The sequence below is a fragment of the Echeneis naucrates genome, chromosome 7, assembly GCF_900963305.1.
Source record: "Echeneis naucrates chromosome 7, fEcheNa1.1, whole genome shotgun sequence".
Classification (NCBI taxonomy): domain Eukaryota; kingdom Metazoa; phylum Chordata; class Actinopteri; order Carangiformes; family Echeneidae; genus Echeneis; species Echeneis naucrates.
In genome coordinates, this window is record NC_042517.1 from 16810456 (window position 1) to 16825384 (window position 14929).

The following is a 14929-nucleotide window of genomic DNA, read 5'->3' on the forward strand; positions in this document are numbered from 1 at the left end:
GTGTGGTGGTGATAAAAACAGAGAATAGCAGGAGTCTGTTCCTTCCTGTGTGCAAGCCTCATTATTCCCACCAGTGAGTTACTGGTTACACAATAATGGCCATAGGGACGATGAATTCAACTGGATTCAGGGACGGTCTGGATTGGTATACTGTTGCTAAGTAGAAATGTTTGCTTTTGCCAGCATTTTCTTCTGCCGGTCTTGTCAGTCCTTCCAACATCCTACGTTCAACATGCTGAAGTCTAAAGGTGAATTTGGTTGGTTTTGTTTTGAGGATATGCTAATCGTCTGCAGGCTTTAGGCACACTGAGGGAATGGTTTCACAGTTTGGAAGGACTATGAAGATAGTCTGAGTCTGAGGGTGCCCATGTCTCCTGAATGTGTCATCTCATCTTGTCCTGACGTGGCGTCCACTGAGGAGTTTTCAAATTGCCTGAGCCCAGGTTTTGCAAGTGAATTGAAATATAGGCTATGAAAGAATGGGGATCTGAAATCGAAAATACTTAGTCGTGGCTGGAAAAGGGTCCAAGGCAGACTGAAAAAGGTGAAAAGGAGGCTATTTGAGTCCATCCATCTCTCTCCCTCTAATACAAGCCAAACACAAGACTTGAACTCTAGAGCCATGCAGTATCCATAAGCTTGCCATTTAAAAACACTCTGATCCCTGCAGCAGATACAGTGAAGAAAGCCCTCCAGTTTGTGGATGATCTGTTGCCATAGTTACCCGAGCTCAGGAACTGAGCGCTCGTTACCCTGAAACAGGCGAGAGAGACGAGCCCGGGCCCCTCCTTCTCTTCCTCCCCCTCACTGGGTCCCCTGGCTAGTTCATTAGCATAATGATTCACACCAAACTCTCCATGAAGGGCCAGCATTTGTAGGTTTTTAAAATCGTCAGCGGAGCCCTGTCATTATTAAACAAGTTTGTCTTTACAGAGGCTTGTGCACTAAATGTTACACAGTGAGCTGCAGTGCTGCAGGCTCCTGAAGCTACCCTATTGTGAAGGCCTTTGCTGTGGCATCAATCCCCTCAGGAATAATCGTGTTCTTAATCAGGATATGAGTCGCAAGATAACAGTAATATGTTGTTTGTGTGTATGGTCAAAGATTGCATGACGCCGCAATAGCGGGTGGCACGTAGGGTCTGCGCTAATACCGACTGATAATAAAGCAGCATTTAGCCATACTCCTCAGCAGCCTGTGTGGGCTCTATTTTGGGAGGAAGTTCAATTAACTTAACATTGCACAAAAATCAGGCCGCTTAAGAATTAATTGCCTATTAAAATGACTACCCACTTCAGGGTGGGAGCTTGTTTACAGTTCACTAAGCAGCGGCTCCTGTGTGACACTGTGTTCAGATGTTTGCATTAAACAGCTTACTACAAAGCCGCAGTAACTGTCCTGATGCAACCCCAGACTACATGCTGTGAGGAGACACAGCAGCTCAGGTGATACGCCTCATTTATTCAGAGAACACATGGTTGAAGCCATGCACAGATCTTTACCTGTAATGTGATTTCTGTCAGCAGTTAGTACGATAAGGTCGACTAGTTCTTCATCGCTGTTGTCTCATGATGTATTTTCTTTCTTTGCGCAGTGATCTGCAACTTCCGGTCACCAATATGCCAGGCTCTGGTCCTAGAGATTGGGGAAACGGTGCAAATTCTGGAGAAGAGTGAAGGTAAAAATAATCAGATCACTTGTGGTAATTAATTTATATTGAAATGGATTTTAACTTTTGCGAGATATATAGTAAAAATCTGAATTAAGATTACATTTAGTTGTGAGAACCGCAACATGTTGGTTATTTTTATGCAGGCAACCATAAAAATAGATACATATAGAAGATTTGATATTTCCTCAGCAGGATTTTATTCCTGGAACTCCCCCTTAAAGTAATATTTGAGCTGTATGTTGAGGAGTAAAAAGTGAATGCCTCATTTTATGGATATATATAATTTGCTATAAATTTTTTTATTTACCTGTAACCAGGTATTGTGGGACTGATTATTGGGGGAAAACAGAGGCGTTTAAATGTTTGTTAATTAGTTTAGTAGTCGTTATTTTGAGAAAAATAAATTCTATATTAAACAACTGAAAAATAAAGAATCCCGGCGACCCTGATGGCTGATATTGTTGAAAATGAATGGATGGAAAATAGAAAATTCAAGTCAGTGGCGGTGTGCTTTGACTTTGCGACTTGATGACTTCAGCATTTCTAAAATTATGGCTACAGCTTTGTTGTTAACAGTCTTGGCTTGACGGCATAACATCAAGGCAAACCAATGGTGCAAACTCAAAGTCACAACAGAATCAGGAAGAAAAAAAAGAAGAAGTAGCACCCAAACCAATCCGATTCCAATAGCAGCCATTACAGTCGTTTTCATTGGCTGGGTTACTCGGGCTAATGAAACCTTTGTTAATAGTTACTACACCTTTATGATCAGTTAAGACTCGTGGTTTGCTTTTCGTGGTAAAAAGGACAAGCTAATGCATGTTAATCATTTTGTTGTTAAGTGGAACTTATTCTGACAGTTCTGCAACCTTGCTTGCTTATGCTGAGCCAAGCTAGTTGTGGCTAACGTAGGTGTGCTGACAGTAGTTAGCTTTACATGGCGCACAAAAATGACACTATTTACTGTTGTAGTAGTCACAGATAAACTTTACACGCACACACCAACTTAAAAGTAATTGTGCAAACGTGATGGAATGTCATGGCACGTACTGAATGTGCTAATATGTTTAATTGTTTGGTAACAAGGTTGTCTGATGTGTATTTTTATTTTTTCTTTAGGCTGGTACAGAGGCTTTTCCACCAAGAAGCCATCCATCAAGGTAACATGACACCTTATATTGTGCGGACTCCTGCAGGCTGCACAGTATTCAACGTTCAAATGAATTCATTGAATACAATGCCTCACAATGCCTCACAATGCCTCACAATGCCTCACAAGACTCACATGTCCTCACATGAAGCGAGGACAAAAAAACAAGTGATATGGTTTGTAAATGAAACCTTTTATTATATTAACCCACCATAAATAATGCAACATTTTTCAAGACCAAACAAAGTAACTCCACTGAAAATTAACCAAAAATATATTTGCCGTCCAAGTGTTCAATACAAGGTTAACTCAGATAAATTAACCGTCAGTTATACGTCTGTAAAACTGATTGCCCTGCAAAACAAAGCGATCTCCTCACTGAGATTGTGTCAAGGAACAATGCATTTTTGTGACTGATAATGTGATGTGAGAGCTGTGCATCCCAGAAATAACTGTCTAGACAACAAAGACCTTAATGACTGATTAACTTATTGAATAGAGCTTTGATTCGACAAAAATAGAAATCTCCCGACCTGTATTTCCAGAGGTTCTTTAAAGCAAGTGGTTCTGACTTCATACTGTGTAAGCAGTGAATTTAATGTCATCTTTAAAACATATACAAGCCATGAAAAAAAATAAAGCCAAAATCACGATTACCCCATATTGTAAGTACATCACATCTGCATGGTGCACGTCGCAGGATGAGGCTCTGTTATTTCCAGTTGAAATGTAGTGTAGGATTTCACAGTTTCAGCGCGGTATCACGGACCCTCAGAGAGTATGCACTGCTTTCTTTCCCCCCTGCGCAGAATTTGCAAAAAGTCCAAATTTTGTTTTCTTTTCTGCCAGCAGATGGTGCAAATAATAATCTGAAAACCAGCCATTAAACCAAAACAAGCCCCCCCCTCCCCTTTTTTTCCCCCCTCTTATAATAAAATGGCAGTTCTGTAGTTCTGTTCTAACACGGAGTTAAGTGTTTTTGTCATTGAGTGTGTGATTGCTGGTGGACACAAGCAGCAACACTTCTTTGAAGTTCCGTTTTTGATCAGAGGTTTTGGTGGAGAAAGGGCAACAGAATTGGAAGTTCAGTTTGTTCACGGAGCGTCCTCATAATAAATCTGCTCAGCGGTCAGTAAGAAGCAGAACTTAGAACAGTACAACACCATTAGTCCTATCAAAAATCAATATTCGTCACTGGAGTAAATTGTTTATTAAATGTGGCTGACACATTAGATTGATTGTTCAGTAAAGAATGTTTAACGCAGACTTAATTCTTGATAACCTGTAGCAGTAGCAGCAGAGGGTAAAGATATGAAGCCACCCCATCCACAGACCAACATTAGTACTAACACTTTTCAGAAATATGACAGGAGCAGGTAATTTATGCTCTTTTCCATGTCTGCTCTGAAATTGACATGTTAGAAGCTCGAGTGTTATGTGATGCTGCCGAAATGTTTTAAAGAAAGCACAAAAGCTGTCCAGTCCTGGTAAATGTAGGTGTTAGTGGCTACATGCTGTCCTTCTCTATTCTTGTCAGCTATTTACAGTTTTTACTAACACCCTTCCATTTTGTTATGTATTGTGTTGCCCACATTCATTCGCCCCCATACTCTCTCTGTGCTGCAGAGAATTTGGTGTGTTCACAGTGGCCAATCCTTCACATCTGGCAGTTTAGAATCTATAAAGATGAATTGCAAAGGTGGCTGTTGGCATCACTATCTCATGGCCCTTCCCCCTGCTGAGCCAAACCACACTAGAGCTAATGCATGTCACTGTCTTTAGTGTATGCAAACAATAAGGACTAGCATCTCCCTTTTTTCTTTTTTTGCAAACAGCAAAGCACACATTGCCAAAATATATGTGAAAAGGAAGCATTATCTTGCACTTCCATCAACACACAATGTCTGAAAACATGACTATACAATTTCTTTTTGTGTATAATTGTGGCATTCAACACATTTAAGTTAGACTACCTAATAAAACAAGCATAATACAAAATATCGGATGTGATAATGCACACTATGTGTTACAGGAGAAATAAAAATGCAATCACACTTACACATCTCTTGTTCTTCCTCTGTCCACAGGGCATTTTCCCAGTCAGCTACGTCCACTTGAAGAAATCCACAGTGACCAACAGAGGGTGAGTTGAAGGTTTTTCAGTTTGAGCTTGTGTACCATCAGAATTATGGATGCGCTGATCAGATTTTTTTTTTTTTCTTTTTTGACTTATTCATTTGATTATTAAGTATATTCCACCTTGATACACCCACAGCCATGGAATGAAAACCAACAAAACAAACAAAGTGAAGGAGAAAAGACAGAGTAGCAAACGTAAATATCTATGCAAGCTCATATATGCTGAATGACCTCTCCTCATGTCCTCAGTTGCAGAGATGGATGATTACAACCAAAAGTTCAGGAAATTATATTATTGAGCCACTTCTCAAAACAAGGAGGGTTTGATTCCTCTTCCCTCAAAGTAACACTGTGACCATACAAACACTGAAGCCTGTTGGCTCTCACGTCTGCTGCAACATTTTTTCCCAAATGTAAAATTTGCATTGCCGACTGTGAGAAACTCCATGCAAACACAAAGCCTGGCTGTTCTGTTGTTTAAATCTGTGATTGGATTTATCTGTGACTTGGCAGCTCTCTGTGAATGATGAAGTAATGATTGTGACTGACAGTGTGGCAGCTGTTGCCCCACAATAAGAAGGTTGCGGGTTCGGTCCCCGGCCTAGGGCCTTTCTGTGTGGTGTCTGCGTGGGTTTCCTCCGGTTTCCTCCCACCGTGACAGTGGAGAGGCAGAACTTTACTTTGACAGAGAAAATGTATTCTAACACGAAAAAAATAAAAACATTTTCCTCATCTGCTTTTTACTGTATAATCTCACTGCCATACGTTTTTGTCCTTGTTTTGCTTAACTTGAGGTTTAGTGGGGCAGGCTAGGGAGAATAGGGCGATGCCATTTATTTCTGTGCACTATTCAAAGATTGGCAACATTCGCATCAAAACATGAGAAGCTTGTGCAGTCACGGTTTAACGGTTTTAATGCAGGTTGGCTATGCTATGGCTCTGCCACCCTGTTAAATAAAACTGACACTGAGATCCAGAGTATTGGACTAGTGCATCACTATATATTTTAATAACAGCAAGATTTCAATTATTTGAAGGCTTTCGAGGCTACACGGTGATATGCTAACCTTTGTTGGGCATACGTTTGGTGATGCTGAAAAGACTAGAATTATCTCAGGTTACCGATTTTTCTTTAGACTTCATTTCAGGCTGTGGGGAAAAAAAGCATGTCTGAGAGACAGCGTGAAGGTAAATAAATGCACAAACTGTCTTGAGATAGGTTAGTTGTTCTGGTATGTCTGAATATTTGATATTGAATAGATGTTTTTATGGCAAAATTGGATTCCCAATATTTTTCATTGTGAAGAAGGGTTGGATTTATCAGGTATGTTATACTGCGATTTCCAGGGGTTCCTGTTTGCTTCCAACTCAATTTGCAGAATGTTAATTATAGAAAATGTATGATATGTGTATGTATTTATTTAAATCATAATATTAAATAATTGCATACACATACTATGAACAAATATTTGATCTATTTTGCCCCATGTACCTTCAACAGACAACTATACCCACTAAACACTAAGATTAGATTGAGGCAATTGTTTGCATATGCTTATAAAAATTTTTTAATTTTCTGTCAATGACTCTAAATGTTGTTAAAAGAAGTCAGTTTAATTTGTTGCTGCACACACATTTTTGGAGGAAGGGAGTGAGAGAGGGTTTGCTACCAGAACTTTACTGAAGAAATATTTTAAGATGAATGAGCCATGGCCAAGAAGAAAAAACCCAATGTTGTCTATTCTGCACAGGTCAGGAGCTCCCTGTCACTCATTTCAGAGAGCACGAGATACAGATTCATCAACTGATCAACGTCAGGGCATCACTATTCCTCCCTCCATTGGCGCCTAATTTCACCTCACCACTAATTTATGACAGTCTAATCTTCAAGAGAATTACCACCTGACAGCTGCTGAACACACACACACACAGACTGGTCATCTGCAGTTTCTTGCACAACAATTGTTAATGGCTGTAAAGGGCCAAATGATGCCAAAGATGGAGACAAGCGGCAGAGCTCTTTCTCAGCCTGTACTCTCAGTGCGGACTGGAAGTTTACTACTGTTATATTGCCCGCCTCCAGTTGACTTAGCACATAGCAGGAGCACTCTCGTTTGCACTGAAACAATTAAAAGTGAGACTTGGAAATTGACATTATCATACTCTGTCGCTCCGGGAGTTGCACTTTGGGGATTCTGCTTTGCTGTCTCATGGAGTTAATGAGGTGACACACCTACTGCATCTTTGTAGTTTTCCTAAAGTATCCCCACCACAGACACAGTCACCCTGATTCATTGTGTAATGGAGTCATTTCCCGTGTTGCAAAAGCAAGGATGCAGTTTCAAAGTTTCTTGGCCGCACAGGTCAGAGTTTAGTGAACAAAGTGCAACATGTCACAGGGGATCTAACCTTTGGTTTAACGTTTCCTCATGAATGTGGTCACACATGAGGGACAAATATTTTTACTGGAGAGCACCAGCAGCATTTCTATCTGCTGTTGGACATACCAAAACATTATAATTTTACACTTGCTAGACACTAAAATAAAAAAGACGTCTTTGAAGCAATGACATGCATGCATGCATTTTTCTATCCACCAAGACTGGAAATCATACATCACCATTCAACCCTGACATTTTCATACGTATCATTGTGTATGCTCACATTAATGCTTGTGTTTTGTTTTCTTTGTTTTCCTGCAGGCTGTGCGAGACAGTGGTGCCCCTGGAGGACCCTATTATCACAGAGACCACCTCCACACTGCAGGAATGGGGTGTATTGTGGAAGCAGCTCTATGTGGTCAGTAGCATTATATTGCTGTACATCTCACTCACACTGAAGCAAAATACTGAGCAATAAACATGAGGTAAGATGGAATATTAGGAAGACATCTGAGGGAGTTGGAAGAAAAACTAATTTAGCAAAAAGAAATCACGTCCATTGCCACTGCATTGGTGTCCTTCTGAGGGGATTTGATGGACTAAGGCTTTTCTAGTGTGTTTTTTGCTGCTGTACCAAATTCAACATTTGGTATAACTAGTAAAAAGTGGTAAATAGTCTGATACATATCCCTAACCGACAGTGACATCTCCTTTAGATATTTCCCCCATAGCATGTCGTTCTGACTGTCACCCTACATTTTCATGTACTATCTATGTAGGAGCAGAAATGGTGGTTGGACACAGATAATGGTCTACAAACCTGTCATATGCAATTTCATGCTGTGTTATTTCGACCATTGGTTGAGCTTGGCCTGCCTCTCATACTTTCTGCCTCATCTTAAGATCCACCACCTTCAGTCAGCCTTTACTTACCGGGCAGAAGTGATTACTGGAAATCTAAAGCATCCTTATTCCTGCTAAGTGTCAAGGGGGCTGGCAGAAGTGGTTGGTAGGACTTTAGGTTTGGAGTAGAGTGGATACATTGCAGAGCTGGCAGCAAGTTTTTACATAACCTCTCACTGAGGACTGCTCATGCTCTGAGCAACTAAGGTGCCCGAGGCATTGATGTGGTGATGTAATTTCCTCTGAAGCTCGACTAATGTGAAGGGCTGATTTAACAGTGCTTGTTTTGGTGCTCACCCCCTGTGTGATATGGGCCATGTTGCCACAGTTGCGCCCATAATAACAGGATGTAGCTCTGACTAGATGTTAATACATTTCACCTTATTGTTGCCAATTAGAATTCATGGCGCCACTTCAGGGAGCAATGGCCTAAGCATAACTGTGTATCTGTTATAATGTACATAATTAGTCCTGCAGAATAGTCGTCCAAAAGGGCTCATCAACCCTGACAAAAACCTTTGTTTTTCAGCAGCACCCAGCCTTCGTGAAAATGGACTGTTTATCCTCATTAAATTTACATGGATATTGTGGTGGCGCTTAATCTTTCCATTTATGTAAACAAACCTGGGTGGTAATGTGGGCTTTTCCCACCATCAGGCAGAACAGAGAACGTCTGAATTAAAAGTATTTTTGTGTCCTGGCCCAAGAGAAATGATGACGAAATACATAATAATAATAATAATAATAATAAAAAGAGAAAAGAAAAAAGAAATACATTACCATCAGGAGGTCAGGACAGACTTGTAGGACTTGTTATGTTTATTTAACAAAACTGCAGGGCTTGAATCGCAGTGGTAAGAGAAATATTTTGTCCTTAACATACTATAGCTTCATATCACACAAATCAGCAGATTCTGGCGTCACAGATTGACTTTGACATAGATCAACATTTTTTCATTATTTTCTTTACAGGCATTTAATATCACAGATGGCATAAGACAAAATCTGGGATGAGTTTCATTGATAGTCTAATTAAAATGCTGCAGTAGAAGATCACATATCCACACAGTGTTTTTTGGCTTGTTTAACAGAAACACAAAGTGGATCTGTTCCACAAGCTCCGTCATGTGATGAACGAGCTCATCGACCTGCGTCGGCAGCTGATCCAGGGTCATCTCGCCCAGGACCAGACTCGTGAGATCAAGCGACACATCACCGTACGGCTTGACTGGGGCAACGAGTGAGTGACTCTTATGCATAATGCATTTTATTGAGGGGAATGAAGGCTTCATAAAAATAATAATTTAAAGAAGAAACACACAAAAAGCATTTGGTTTTAACTGTTGGCCACCAAAGAAGACATTTCCTTGGCACTGAAGAGATCTACCGTACTGGGTGAGTGGGTTCATAATAGCATCTTCCATGATGTAATTTTAAGGTCATTTAGCAGATGAGTGAATTTCAAGCAGCTTAAAGTCAATGCACATCCCCCAGGAGGAACTGTAAAGCTGTATTCTTACTGTTGCCAGTTTCAAACTCGATCCAACCAACTAATGACAGACATCCATAACAGAGATAAAGATGTGAGGGCTTCAGCTCGACTGAGGAAAAGCTTTATGTGGGGGGCCCATCTGTCAGTAGAATTTAAGAGTCACTGCACAATTTCGCATTGAAACATATGCGTAAAATCACTTTGAGCTAGATCACTTTATTTATCAAAATTTGTGTGTTTGAAAAATATGCTTTAATCTAAAACCTGGTCTAAGATAGTGTTGTGGTGAAGATGCTTGTCATTGCTCTGCGGTGCACACTGACCTGAAAGTTGTAGTGATTTGATGTCACAGTAAAACTTGTGGTACGTAATACTTGGTACTTCGTACTTCATAATTCAAGGATGCACAGCAGAGGTGGAAAGAGTACACAACTTCACTACATGAGTAAAAGTACAGATACTAAAAAAGCATTAGCTTAAAAAATTACTTTAGTAAAAGTATATATATATATATATATATATATATATATATATATATAAAATCAGGAAATACTGATGCGATTCTGCTACACACATATATAGCTCAAAAATATCTTCAGATAAAGAGGCCCAACAAGAATCGGAGGATCTGGTCTAGTCTCTAGTCTGTGGGTCGGGGTCCGGTCAGTGGAGGGATCCGGTCAGGTCTCTAGTCTCTGGAGGGGTCTGGTCTAATGTTTACTCGCTCGAGTCACCACAGGCCAAAAGTTTGGACTCACTTTCCTATTAAATTGAATGAGAAGGTGTGTCCAAACTTTTGGCTTGTATTGTACATTTACAACACTTAACCTAGACATGTTCTGCTGCCCAGGCCGGGAATCGAACCAGCACCAGCGCTTATCCACTATGCCACTGTGCTGCTCAAGGGTTTACTTCCCAACATAACAGACAAACAGATAAGATAAGATAAGATAAGGTTTGCAAACACAAAATCAGCCCAGCAATGGGGAAGTATATTGAAATGTATGTAGTTGTGCCACATCAGATACTGTGCTACGACAGCTGGCTAATATCCACACAGTTCCACTTTAGGGGATCAGGAAAGAGGCAGAAAACTGCAGTTTGAAGTATTAGTGGTTGCTGCTTCATATCCAGCAGCAGTCAGTCACAAAACATATATTATATGGACACAGTAAACTCAGTCTAAACTCCGGGGAGTCTGGGGGTCAAGTCCGTGGAGGTCTGTGGATGTTGTGCTGTGTGTTACCTCGTGCTGTCTCTGCTGTTCACCTTGATGAATAGACTGTCCTGTGTTCCTCCTCTGCCTCCTTTTACGACAGTACTTCTTGTCATAGATGCAGGATGATGACAGAGATGAAGGCGAGAATGAGTGAGTTAGAGTCGCACTTTAGCTAGCTAAGTCTCTTTGGCTCGTTGACGCTGGTAACCATGGCAACTAGCAGTCCGGGCTAAGAGGAGAGGCGCAGTAGTTGAACACATGGACCGGCTTTATTCAGCTCTTTTCTTCCTTCCAACATTAAAACGTGGTACTTTTCTGGCTGCAGAGTTGAGTTCCATAACACTGACTGTAAAGACTACAGTGGCCATAGCTGGCGTTACTTCTCACACCATTCACCGGAGAGAGGGACATACAAGCTTCTCTGCAAGCGTACACACAACACGACATTACCCGCAATGCCACCTGCTTAAAGCGGAATGCTCAGGCCGGCAACACTGCGCAGCGGCCATGGCTCAAGTGAACGAGAGACTCAGGACCCGAAGAGTCGAAGTCGGCTCTCTTTCCTGATCCCCTGAAGTGGAGCTGTGTGGATGTTAACCAGGTGCTTTAGCACAATATCTCATGAGCCACATTGGCCATGTTACCGTAACCACGTGAATAATGAACAAAAGACCCGAAGACCCATAGTTATGAGTCGTGAACGAATAACTAATTTCTACACTGAGGACATGCGGCAGAAAGGCCCATTCCTTGTCGAATCTAAGCCTGTGGCGCGCATGCGCGGACCAGGCGATAGTTGTTTCTTCCTCCATTTCTTCCTCCATTTCACAGTTATGTTTCGTCTTGAACACGAGTCATCAGCTGATGTAAGCTCAACAGTAGTGAGTAAGGAGAGCATCAATAGAAATATGGTGGAGTAAAAAGTAAAATATTTCTCCTTCAAATGTAGTGGAGTGAAGTCAAAGTATCCCCCAAAGTACAGATACTCAAAACCTGTACTTAGGTATGGTACTCAAGTAAATTTACTTTGTTACTATCCACCCCGATGCACAGTTTAGTGTCAAAATATTGGTATACAGCAGTGGGACATGAGTAAGCAAAGCATATTCACACCATTACTGTACATCACCTTTCTGTTCCCGCACTGTTATGGGTTTGTCAGTTTAAACTCCAGCACTGTTCATTCTTCTTTCGACTGTACAATTGAAGCATTTCCACAGATGCCAAATTTGTCTTACAAAGGAGTTTGAATAAAACCATGTCCTAGACAACTCTAAAATTGTCCTCTGGATGTGATGATGTTGCCATGAAAAATGGATTCTTGTCTTTGAATATTTCATTCAGAGTCACTAATACATCAAACCCCTAGCTTATGGCGATCTACTACATCCCACGGTTTGTACATTTTAAATAGAAATTAAACTTTAACTTTTGCCACTTCGTATTTTTACTCCTCTACATTTAGAGGGAAATAATGTACCTAATATATTTATTTGCGACCCAATTGCTTTGTGCTACATGTATACATTATTGATTATTGAAAGAATATATCAATTCATAACTGGGGTTATAAAGTCGTAGCTGGTTATGGTGAAGCTATGCTTAGTTACTTCTAATGCTGTTTAGGAGTTACTAAGCATTCATAGCTTTTGACTATGAGGTTTTTTTTTATGTTTCATTGAAAGTAAATGTATTTGAGGAAAAGTGTAGCATTTTCAACTGAAGTGTACTCAAACGATGAAACTGCATGTACAAGAAAGATTCAGATAACATACGGCAGAGTTATAACAAAGCAAAGTACTTGAGTAAATCTACTAAATATTTTCAATTAATGATAGTTTGAGTATTTTATTACTTTGGGGATTACTGATTAGATGACTGAATTGAATAAAATGAAACAAACTTCAAGTTAGACAGACCACCAAGATTTCAGTGACTGGTCTGCGTGTAGAGCAACATTTGGGAAGCCCTTTGTGAAAGCTGTAATGTGGCAGTGTTTTGACTGTCATCAACACAAATCCCTCTCTCACCAGGCACCTTGGCCTAGACCTTGTTCCCAGAAAAGAGTTTGAAATGGTGGATCCAGATCAGATCAGCGTATCGGAGCTATACAAACTGGTAGGTTGGGTGGTGTTATTCTTGTACCAGTGTGTGCTGTGCAAAATTAATCTCTGAATTATTAAATGGATGCAATGAATGAGGTGAATTTGTAATCTTTGGATGATGAAAATACAATAATTTGGACCCTACACCATGCATACCCAATATCTGTAGCCATGACTCAAATGGCACTGTCTTTACAAAGTATAAGCTGTTGTGCACACGTTGTAGAATCACACAGTCTGCTTTTGCATATAAGAACGTGTTGTTGGATGTGTAGGGATGTGTGAATCTACCGATTATCAAATCATCCATAAGAGGGTGACTCATAGAGTACAAGTCAGCTGGAACTGCCTCACATGACTTGTTCTTTATGCTTATCTTTCTGCTGTGTTGAGTGTGTCTCTTTTTATGCATTCATTTGATTCTCACGTGTGTTTGCAAGCTAGTGATGCAGACATAAAGTAAAGTGACAGGCCCAAGTGAGGCAACAGGAAAATACATACAAATGAATTATTTACTGTTATTTAAAAAAAAAATAAATTACATATTTTAGGCTTAGTCTCTGTTAACCACCAACCAGACCAGAGATCTATGTTCATAAATAATAAATGTCTGAAATGCATTTTGGCTGTAGCGACGTGGGACTTCCAAACCTGTACAGAAAGCGAGAGGAGACTTTCCGAAGCAAATCTAATTTTAGCACTATGCAATTACAGCACAGATGTTATGAAATCTAATGTAATACTGCTGGAGAGAGTTATCTAGGAGGGAGATCCTTTCTGGTTACTTCTTGTGGCTCCATATGCTGATCAAAACACTTTCCAACTGCCCTGCAGCTTCCTGTTATCCCATTGCCATGTTTCTCAGCTTTTCATGCAGGATGTATGTGCACTAAATGCTCTGTCCAGTAACAACAGTGTGGACATTCTTTGCCAAAAAGCCTCCTGACTCTGCCGATGAAAGTGAGCTTGTTTTTGGCAGGGCATAAGGCCTTGGCAACTCTTCAGGTAGGGGAGTAGACGAGTTCTTTCAGGCTGCTGAGCAGCGAGGTGTGTGTGGGTGATGCTGGCTTTGTGCTCCCCTCTCCCACATGCTCACGTTTTGCCTCGTGGGATTCTTTTAGCGCTGTAGAAACAGTAGTGTAGCCTCTCTGCAATGTACGTAGGTGAGGTTTTGTCAGATGTGAGGTTTAATCGGAGGCGTAGCTCAGGTGTCATGTGTCTGAAGCTGCTGTAAGGTAAATGAGTTCAACGCTGTAATGAATGGGGCGATTAATGTGACATCTTTCCTTTGAACCTTCCTCTTTTCCAGCATGTATCCAGCAGACACTGTGGTCAGCAAAGCACAAATCAGGTACAAGTGTTTACGAACCTATTTGTTTATGAAGTCATCACAACCTTTCTCACTGTGGTTGCCTCATCTGCTCTCATTTTTTTTTTTTTCCCAGTTTGTATCACAACCTCACCCTGAGGTCAGTGTACTCTGACGATCACCGTCAGACTCTTTACTAATCCTGGCCATCTCGGGATTTCTTTAGTTACAACAAGGGCATGAACTCGCTGGGTTAAAATCCCTAGATATTAATATCAAATGATTTTGCGTCACTACCATGTTCACACTAACGCTTCCAGGATGTGATGAATGATTCCCACTGGGCCTACATATGCCCAAATGTATGTGCAAATAGTATTATAGGGCACTAGATATAAAGGTGTCTTCTGGATTTAATTGGTATTGGAACAGTAGTTTAACTTCCTCTTATGCTGTGGCTCAATCAGGGCATGTCATATTTTCTCTGTGAAATTTCGGACATAATTGATTGGAGTAGATCAACCGTAGAGGCTAAATTAAACATACTCTTTCTGAGAGA

The 14929-nt window shown here is 40.6% G+C and overlaps 1 protein-coding gene across 1 annotated transcript in view; it reads left to right on the forward strand.

Moving 5' to 3' along the window:
- The first annotated feature begins 367 nt into the window (after nt 1-367).
- Nucleotides 368-14929, forward strand: part of LOC115045676 (dedicator of cytokinesis protein 3-like) — a 39062-nt gene continuing 24500 nt past the window's right edge. The window contains exons 1-8 of the mRNA XM_029505462.1: nt 368-452; nt 1595-1678; nt 2792-2832; nt 4910-4965; nt 7664-7760; nt 9337-9485; nt 12990-13074; nt 14371-14412. Of these exons, the coding sequence (XP_029361322.1) occupies nt 368-452; nt 1595-1678; nt 2792-2832; nt 4910-4965; nt 7664-7760; nt 9337-9485; nt 12990-13074; nt 14371-14412 (639 nt within the window). The remainder of the gene's footprint in view (nt 453-1594; nt 1679-2791; nt 2833-4909; nt 4966-7663; nt 7761-9336; nt 9486-12989; nt 13075-14370; nt 14413-14929) is intronic.